The sequence below is a fragment of the Oxyura jamaicensis genome, chromosome 7, assembly GCF_011077185.1.
Source record: "Oxyura jamaicensis isolate SHBP4307 breed ruddy duck chromosome 7, BPBGC_Ojam_1.0, whole genome shotgun sequence".
NCBI lineage: Eukaryota > Metazoa > Chordata > Aves > Anseriformes > Anatidae > Oxyura > Oxyura jamaicensis.
In genome coordinates, this window is record NC_048899.1 from 221,389 (window position 1) to 231,190 (window position 9,802).

General features: G+C 44.7%; 1 protein-coding gene across 2 annotated transcripts; it reads right to left on the reverse strand.

The window, feature by feature from the left end:
* Nucleotides 1–815: 815 nt before the first annotated feature.
* Nucleotides 816–9,222, reverse strand: BZW1 (basic leucine zipper and W2 domains 1). Of its 2 annotated transcripts, XM_035332075.1 has the most exons (12): nt 9,153–9,222; nt 8,718–8,788; nt 6,842–7,018; nt 5,067–5,161; nt 4,753–4,818; nt 4,360–4,495; nt 3,674–3,783; nt 3,386–3,556; nt 2,950–3,096; nt 2,463–2,601; nt 1,522–1,644; nt 816–1,285 (listed from the first exon to the last, which is right to left on the reverse strand). In XM_035332075.1, the coding sequence occupies exons 2-12, from the start codon at nt 8,776–8,778 to the stop codon at nt 1,254–1,256; spliced, it is 1,257 nt and encodes a 418-aa protein (XP_035187966.1). In that variant the 5' UTR covers nt 8,779–8,788; nt 9,153–9,222; the 3' UTR covers nt 816–1,253. The 2 variants fall into 2 exon arrangements, with proteins under 2 accessions (XP_035187966.1, XP_035187967.1); XM_035332076.1 differs by lacking the exons at nt 8,718–8,788; nt 9,153–9,222 and having other exon boundaries at nt 5,156–5,161; nt 6,842–6,919.
* Between the last annotated feature and the right edge of the window lie 580 nt (nt 9,223–9,802).

Consider the following 9,802-nt stretch of genomic DNA (forward strand, 5'->3'; position numbering starts at 1 on the left):
TTTAACGATGGCCTTTATTTGTTTTATTTAAAGAAAAAAAAACACTAAAGTTACAAATGAAGGAAGATCATTTTAGTATTGAACAGATGGCACTGTGATCACCCAATTTCTTTTTTTACTTCAATAGGTGTCCTGTGGTTATAAGTATTTCAGTTAACACAGATTTTTAGTTTACAACGGTATATACTTAGTCTTTACCAGATCTTTCCTGAATGAGCTGTCCTGAGAATTGCCCTTAAGAAGTCGGACCAAGTTTTGATAAGCATCTTAACTTGTCAACTGCCAGCATAAAATAATCTCATTCTGGGGGCGGGGATGCAGGGATAGGGTTTTGTTCATCTTACCTTGCAGCAGTTGTACATGTAACAAGGCACGCCCTTGCCCCAGCACTGTTAGCAGCTTCAGCCAGCGCTCTAGAAAACTCTGTGGCAGCTGCATTCAGGACAGCACTGTTTGCTTGTACTTGCAGAGAAGTTGCAAAGAGACTGACAAGTGCAAGAGCCCTAGAACTGATGCCCAGGTATAAGAGCCTGATGAGCTGTGCTGTCCCTCAGGAACTTGGGCCACCAGCTGTGACAGCAGGCTCAGAGATGCCACTCTTCATACCCCACCATAGTTATAGGAGTTCACCACCAGAAGTTTCTGCGCTGTAGAACACCAAGCACCCAGAAGCAGGGCAGCTGCCTTTCTCAGTAGCTGGAGTAGAATATTACTTTATGCTGGAAGTATAGTCAAAGAGCTGACAAAGTCCTTGAGGAGATGGACAATTGAGGGTTATTTGAAGCATGTAGTATGAATTAAAGTATCACACCAAGTTACCACGCAAGCCACAGCCTCTTCACATCAGAGGCTTCTTACATTTTAATTTGCAAACAGAACGGCCATAAGTCTCATTTACCAAAGCATGTCTACTCAAATGCAGATAGATAGAAAACCCAAGGGGTAAAGTGGATTTCATTGTGGAAGGCCTTAAATTACATTATCACAGTAGAAAATACAGGAGGTAGAATATAACTGAAAGGACAAATGCAGGGTAGAGTCGAATCTGTAACTCCTGTAAGCTACTTAAAACATGGTTTTAAAAACTAAACCCAGTATTTCAATGACTATAGAAAAGAGTTAAAATAAAATTGCCATGAGAGCCCTTATATCATACTTGATACAGGGAGGTAGGATGTAAGAATCAGAAGGACGCAAGAGACATGACACTTATCTACAACTCCTGTTTGCTTTACTGAGGATAGTTTCACAGATCAGTCGCCCTCTTCAGCTTCAGACTCCGACTCTGCAACAGAGAGAGGACCTCAACAGGCTGCCTCCAGGTCAGCTCCTCCCCAGCCACCCGTTGAGGCCCCTGCATCCTGTACAACAGCTGCCAAACCACAGTGACTGCACCAGGGAGCTTTTCTAGCCAAGAGTGGGGACACTCCTCCCAGAGCATCAGTTAGCATCCCCACCCCACAAAACAAGGCACTCTTACACCTAGCATCCCAAAACAAAAAGTTTGTGAGGTTTGGTTACCTTCTTCAGCATTCTTGAGCCATTCAACAAACTTTTTCATTTGTTCCAGAAACACGCTCTTTCCTTTTGCAAGATGCGCATCTTTATACCACTTCAAGATGGGTTCTTCACTCAGAACTTCAGCTGTAAGAGGTACAAGAGTACTGTTAACACAGCAGATCGCCAAATAACAGTTACTGAGAACACCTGACTGGCAGCCTTTGCTTCCTCCCCTAGAAATTCCAGCAACACAAATTTGTTCCTTGGGCACAGCTGGACATACTTGTGCTAGGAGAACCTCGTTTTAAAATTCTGAGAACCTTGCATTTCAGCTAGGTTGCTGTTGGTCTCAGCATTGCATCTAGCTATTTGAGATTTCATACTCAGGAAAACTTCAGTCAACAGCTAAGAACATATATTTTTTTAAAGTCCAAAGGACACCGCAGGAGATGTTTTTAATTATTTTCTATTTTATAGATACAATATAATCTTCAGTTTAACAAGTTTCCTCCTGTTCTGTGGTGTTCCTACAGGTGTACAAGCATGTTTCTTAGTAATACCTTCTTAACAGCCATTTAACAGAGGCCCTAGAGCACCCCAGAACACCTTGGTGGTCTCAGTCTCCGGCCATTTATGGTCTGTTCAGACAGAGAACTAGGAGTAACATACAACTACAAACCTTCCGTAAGTTCTAAATGCCAAAGAGTCCAAGTTAAAATCCAAGTTCAGCTTTGGTCCAGTACACATCCTTCTTGTCTAGAGGAGTACTTCCCCATGTGCCAAAGACTGAAGCACCTACCTTTGCATTTTAGAGCTCCATGTTTGCAAACTGACAGTAGAAAATTCTTCAGCTAATTAAAAACAATGTCATAGCACTGATCTTCCCTAAAAGCCTTACCAGGATGAACCCATTCTGCAATCCAGGCTTAAAAAAAAGAAGCAAAAATCTCACAAGGACTTACCTTTATAGAACAGCACCACTATTTTCTGGAAGGCCTTCATGAAGTGAATGTTGTCATAACAATACTCCTGAATCTTCAACAGAAGAGTCAGCTCTGACTGACCTTGGGTAGTAAAGGCAGCAAGTAGAGGACTGTATTGCTGTAACAGGAATAACCAATTGGCACACACACACATAACACTCCTTAGCATTTATCGCCTGGCTAGACTGGTTTCACTCAGTTTTTATCAGCCACTGCTTAGGAATTTACAACCCACATACCGGGGAAGCAATTCCCACCCACCTCCCAGGAGCATTCCTGCAGAAGTCATACTGTTTTTACCTCAACAACTAGGACTACAACTCTACAGCTGCAAGGGAAAAAAAAAAACATCTAATACTGTCTCTGAATTACGGTATTTGTAGGATTCAACTCACTTTAAGTGAAGCTTAAAAGGAAGCCCATGCCCTACCCAACAGATGCAAAAGCCCATGCTTGGTTACAATACCTTCAAGTGCTTAATGGCTTGCTCTGCTACCAGCTCCTCCTTTTTGTTCCACTCCACAGTGCTCATTACACTTGACCAGATTATGGCTATCACAGTCTGTTCTGAGATGTTGTTTTTCTTCATCTCCTCCTTTATGTACAAGATTATCTGCCAAACAAAATAGTCAACATGTAGGTCACATATGACACTAAGCTAAATTAAAACTTGGGTTCAGAAGCCTTCAGTGCAGCCGGATTCAGGACATAAAGGAAAACTACAAAACTAAACCGCACTGGAACTAATTGTAATGGCTAGTGGGAACTAAGTGTCTAAGCTCAGTATTTAATTAGGCATATATCCTCTTCAGATTGGTATTAAATGTCATTGCATTTCACATAATTTGAGGTAGATTCCTACAGAAGGAAATCACACGTACATCTTGCCTACAAATACTTACATCCTTGAATGGATCTCCCCGTGACATCTGTTCCTGAAGTTCTTTCTGCAGTTCCTTCCGAGCTCCTATGGTTTGCTGGTTCCGAACGTACTCAGAAAGTTCTTTCAGTCCTGCCTCAGTGAAGTACTTGGAGAAGTGTTCAACACTTTGTTTGTTGGCTGGGAAGAGTTCCTGAAAATAAAGTTTACAACAACTCTTTCAAAAGAGAAACTTGTCAAGTACTTTACTGGTAAATGCTATTTTACCAAACTGGCCTCAGAGCACATCAGTAGTTTTAGGAATACTCACCATCAGTCTGTTGTCCATGTTTACTTTACGAAGACTGACAGCCACTGCATTAATATCTTTCTCATTTATCCATGACTTGAACAGCTTGACTGCAAAAGCTGCAGAAACACCTGTGCAACACAAAAGTAGTAGTAGTATTGAAATTTAAAACTAAAAGGGACCGAGTACAGGGCATCTACATTGTCACACCCCAGCCCAAAGCAGTACCAGTTGTGCTCAGACAACTTTGCTCAGTCTGCAATACCTCTGTCCAAGGACACCACAGCTGCCAGCCTGCTGGACTTCTCTCACAATTGAGCATCGTAAAGGCTTCCCTGTACTAAGCTCAACTCTCCTTGCTGTAGTTTAGGAAGGAGCCTGAAGATGTAACACACTTTCTGCACCCTGAAAAGTCCCTGTACAAAATACAGTAGTGCCTTGCAGGGCAATACTAGTGACTGCAACCTCCAGGGTCACGCAGAGAAGTCCTATACAGAAGTTTCCCAAAACACTGTTTTTCTAAAGTCTCAGCAACACCTTCAAGACTGTGAGCTAGCATGTTTACCTTTGCTAATCCTGAGGTAAATCTATCACCAGATTAAGTTAGTGAGCTGCAGGAGTGTTACTGTCATAATTTCTACCTACTTACACTTTACGTTCTGTCTCCCATGATCCTTCCCCTAACAGAAGGGCTGGGAAACACTTACCTTCTTTTACCAAATTCTCATTATAAAGACTGTTGAGAATTGATGCATTAAGTGTCCCATTGGCTAGCAGAATACCCGTCAACATGGCCAGTTTGTTCCGCTCTGACTCTGAGAACCCTTTCAGGAACAGCAGCAACTGCAAGAGGAAGAAGAACTGCTACCTCCATGCTAGATGCTTACTTTTGTTTCAGTCAAGCTACTAAACTAGCATCTGTGCTAGTACACTGGCAGCCTTCTCCACTAGTCATAGAAGCTTGTTGTTATTTGGTTAACAACAAGATTCTGTCAATTTTAATAATCTGTTGTATGTTATAATTCTTCTGTATAGAGTGATTAACCAGCAGAATGTAAAGGCTTTTCTTTCTGCCAATAAGGCTTTTCTTTCTGCCATACCTTTTTGACTTCATCTTCAAAGCCTTTCTCCAGGTACTTGTAACGCCTGATGAGCTTGTTAAAAACCTGAAAAGAGATAGTGTGTCTGAATTGCTCTGAATTATCATCTAGTTAGAATTAAAAATCAAGCTCAAGTACAGTTGGTTTGAACTCTTTTAGAGCACTTTAGCTTAGAGGAGTGCCATTTTACCAGGCACAAAGACACAAGGCTTCTAAAAGCCATAGATTTTCATTTTACTTGAACTTTCAACTACACAGTTCATTTTTTGACCACTGAACAGTTTAACTTAAAATGTACTAATTTCAGAACTAACCTGAGCAAATGCTTGCATGGTTTCTAGGTCTTCTTGTGCTGCAAATACACAGACATCTGTGCGTGTCATGTCATCTGCCAGGGTACCACCTGGGGCTAAAGAAGGGTTTCAGTATTAGTGGTACAACTCCCTGGTAAGAATTCAAATACCTGTAATATGCAAAATGCGTTGTCCTTTCATGATGAATGGAACCAGATCACTTCAGAAACACCACCCCACATTTCCAACTGCTCTACTGCTATAAGTGCACTGAACTTCAAATTGGTAGCTTAGATATAAACATATAAATATTTCAACCTCCTACTGCTAAATGGATTGCCAACACATCTTGTTTACGGCCAGACAAGTTAATATGACCATACAGGCTCTTCTTCTCTTAAAGGAAAACACTAAAGCTGCTTATTCCTAGCAATTTTTAGCATCTTCTGCAATAATGCTGCTTTCTATGTCAGCGTCCATACAATAACCAAGTAAGTCACAACAGTTTCTCTTGCAGCCAGCTCTTCTAACATCAGCAAAAGTCTCTTGCCAAAACAAACATCACACAGTAACTTCAGTCTACATAACACTGTTACAATACATGACATCCAGATAAGCAGGTGTACTTCATGAAGTTAAACCATTTTGAAAGCCTTGTTTTTCAGCATTTGTTTGAGATAGTCACCTAGCAGTATCAGTGGGAAGACCACCTGCACATGCAGCAAAGATGTTCTCCCAAAAACTACACTGCAGAACTGCCATGCAGTCTGGCTGTAGCCTAGAATCAGTTATTTCCTTTTCATCCCCTCTGCATTTAGGTCATATGAATTCTATTTCTGTTACATTACAGAAAGTCTTCTGCAACTGCCAAATTTCTCATTTAAGTCCTTTCCCCCTCCCTGAACTATGGCGTAACAAATGCTACATTCTGAAATGTACTTTTTCAGGCTAGGCAGACGACGTAACTCTTCACACCCTGTATTTTATATGGTTCTCTGCCATTTGAATCCCTTCTCACTGAAGAGCAGGAAAGTAAACAAATAGTCTAATAGTCTAAATCTGGAAGTACTGCATCTTTCTTAGCTCTTTTCAACTCATTAAGCTTCATTTACTTATTACCTGGTGGGTCAGCATCCCTTCTACTCTTTACACCAAGATACAGATATGAGTTTACAACACCATTAGTCATCACATTTCACTTCCTCAGTTCTGTGTTTTCTGCCGACTTAGCTACCACCTCATTTCTCACTCACTAGAGCTTAAGCCCTCCCCTCACTATTGACAACAAAACACACTTTAGAACAGCACTTACAAAACTAAGCACATCACATAATTCCGTAAACAATACTTTCCAGAATAATGGGGCACGGTGCACAAAACACAGGATCATGTCAGAATCCTCCAGGGCAACACCACTGGCTTTGCAACCACAGAAGAGGCATTTGAACTAAGCATTCACCCATTTTTCATTAGCAGAAATGAACTCTGTTACACAAAGTTCCACTCTCAGCCAATATACTTTCCTTTAAACCAAGTTTTTATAATCTATGCTTTCAAGGATGCAAAATAACTCAAGCAAAAGCATGGTATAGTATACAGAGTGCTTCTACAATAATCATACTGCTTAGTTAGGCCCTAACATAGTCACATGTTTTCACACTGATAACTCAAACCCTGATCTACATATTCAACAAGCTCTTTGGAAGAGGTTTTTTTTACGGTGAAAGAAAACAGCAAGCTTTTCTAAAAAGTCAAGTAAATAAAGGCTGACAGCAGCCCCATCAAAGGGAACTTACCCAGCATTCCACCAGCCACCAGGATGTCAAAAAGTGTTTCTGCATAGCGGCGATAGTCAAGTTTTGCACCAGAAGCATCAAGAAACTTTGCTACTGCCTCCAAGTCAGTGCCAGTTTCAGTTAAACCTTGAATAATACAGTCCTGGAACTGGGTAGGGTCAAACCTCTCTTTTTCATCTGCAAAGACAAAGACCAAGTGTTTGTTGAACTAAATTTGATACACACATTCATTTGGTGTTCAAACATGAGGAGTTTGTTCTTTTATCTAAACAAAAACAAACACAGACACTGGCAAGCCTTAAGTTAAACAGAACTGAGATCATTCCAGTCTTCTGGAACGGTATTCCAGAAGACAACAGGCATTCCTAACAATAATAGTGTCCTAAGAGTCTAGCCTAAAATGCATTTAAATGGCCAACATGACAGTAATAAATGTTGGTGCTTTTACTTCCCTATTCATTCAAGGGGTGGCACGAGACTATCAAAAGCTAAAACATTCCTTATTTACCTTTAACTGAGTTTCTCAGTACTTTCACTAATGCATGTGTACTTTCACTAATGAATATGAAATTATGCATTATAATTGCATGCTTAATCAGCATCTTTTTTATTATTTTAAAGATTTTCACATTTGAGATAAATCACTTGATCCGTGGCCTTTTCACTACAGGAACAGCTAAGCTGCAACAAACATACCCACATAACTAATAGCCTTAAAATGAGAGAGTTCTTCAGTTCTGCTAATCTCAATTTGTCCTTAGACTATGCAAACCATGAGAAGAAGAGCTTCCAAAGAAAGTAAGATGCAAATTTTTCCTACCACATTGTCTGTAACATTTTAACTAGTTTTGTTAGCATCTGTATGAACTATTTTGTAAGAAGCACATTAGTGTCCTTACATTCAAACCAAGTTTGACCGTATTTTTAACAGTTGGGTGAAAGTCTGAAAATACTGGATCAGTTATTTTCCAGGACAGATTTATGAAATTCATTACTCAGAGTTGTCTGCAGTTCAGTGCTTTCAAGAGACAAAAATCCAGGATGCTAGCATGTCATCTGTCAGACCGACCAAATCCAATTCTCTCAATTCAACAGTTTTTCAGATACTTTTACTTCAACATTAAAGTGTGTTCTCCAAGCTAACATGTACTTCTGTACCTCTTCATTACTATTTCAGTGCTCAAAGCATTCTTACCATTGTCAGTCTGAACTGGAACACTGTCTGCATGCTAATAAAACATGATTAAACAGAAATTGTAAGAACTGTCCTCACTTCCTCTTTAACGTAAAAGAAGTAACTAAAAAGTGCCATGTTACTCATTAGACCTCTTCAGTTAGTAACTCTATTTGCTTGGGTCACCATGCAAGATACAGACCCATGCACTTGCATATCTCAGTTCATTTTTGTCTGTTTGTTTTTAAATCAGGTACTCTTATAGAATTAAAAGGGCAATGCACCTCTTTTCCAGCAGCTAACACTGAAATTCCTCCTAGGTTAGATGTTCCTTGGATGAATGCAATACCTACAACAAGCCTGTGTTGGAGTTCCCCTGTGGTTTTGGAGTACTGGACTCTTATGCTTTCATGCGAAATACACTCACTGTAGATCAAAAATAACTGCTTCCTAAGGCGAAGTTATGACAATGCAGCTACATTCTTAGGGGCTTAAAAAAATATAAAAAATAAAAGGTTGTGCGTAGAACATTCCAGCACCTGGATTCAGCATCATGACTCTGTGTTTGGTGCGGTTTCTTTATAAGCACCGCATAAAGGCATTACTTGGCAAGTGACAGAACCGCCTTTTCACCGGGAGCTCTGTACCGAAGGCGGCACGCACAGTGCAGAGCCGGGGCCCGGCGGTGCGCGCCCGGCTTACCTCTTTTTCTAGTTTTGAAACGCTGGCCCGATAGCGTCGGCTTCTGCTGCTTTTGATTCATAAAAGACGCCCTGTGCGGAAGCAGAGAAAGGCCCTACTCAGCAGCTCGCCAGCGCTCCGCGCCGCCCCCCCCCCCCGGCCCGCCCCGCTGCCGCCCGGCCCCGCACGCGGCGCCGCCGCTCCTCCCGCCCTGCCTCCATTTTCTCCCGGCCGCAGGGCTACGGCCGGGCCTGCCCCGCCTCGCCTGGCGCGCTCCAGCCTTCCCTCCCGGGCGGGCCCCGCGAACAGCCCCTCGCCGCGGAGACGGCGGCCTCGCTACTGCCGCGCCGGGGGCACCGTGCCCTCCCTGCAGCACCCCGCGATCGGCGCCACCGTTACGGCCTCGCCCGGCCGGGCCCGATGCGGCGGCGCCGCCGCCCGCGGCCGGCTCCTCACCGACTTTAAGGCTGAGAGAAAATGCCCGAGCGGCCCGGAGCGGAGCGGAGCGGCGGCGGCAGCGGCGGCGGCGGCGGCGGCGGGAACCCTGAAGCCGGAACCGACGCGAGAGGTGGGGGAGGAGCGCGCCCCGCCCGGGCCGGACCATGGCGCAGCGCCGCAGAGGGCGGCGGCACAGGGCCGGGAGGGTGGCAGGGAGAAGGGCTGGGGCCGCCTGACCCCAGCGCCGGCTCGGCGCTCCGGAGCCACCGCCGCCGCCTAACGCCACCCGGCCCGCGGCGCCCCCTTCCCGCCGAGCGAGGCTGCCCGCGCCCCCCATCCCCCGACGGGCAGTGAGCGCGCCCGCTCCCCCCCGCCCTCGTGATTCGCGTCACACGCGGGCAGGCGTCTGCTGCGCGCCCCCCCCCCCCCCGCAGCAGCGCGGCGAGTGGAACAGCCCGGCGGGTGGGGACCAGGCGAGCAGCGTGGGGCAGCGTCCCCTGGCGGGCGGGCAAGGCCCGGCGCAGGCGCCGGGGCTGGGCAGGGCGCCCCCTGTGCAGCAGGCAGCCCCACAGCAGCCGCGGCTCTGGAAGAGGCTCCCCTGCGAAGCCGCCCGACAAGGCACCGCGGCACCGGGTAGGCCCGCGGCACCGGGTAGGCCCGCGGCACCG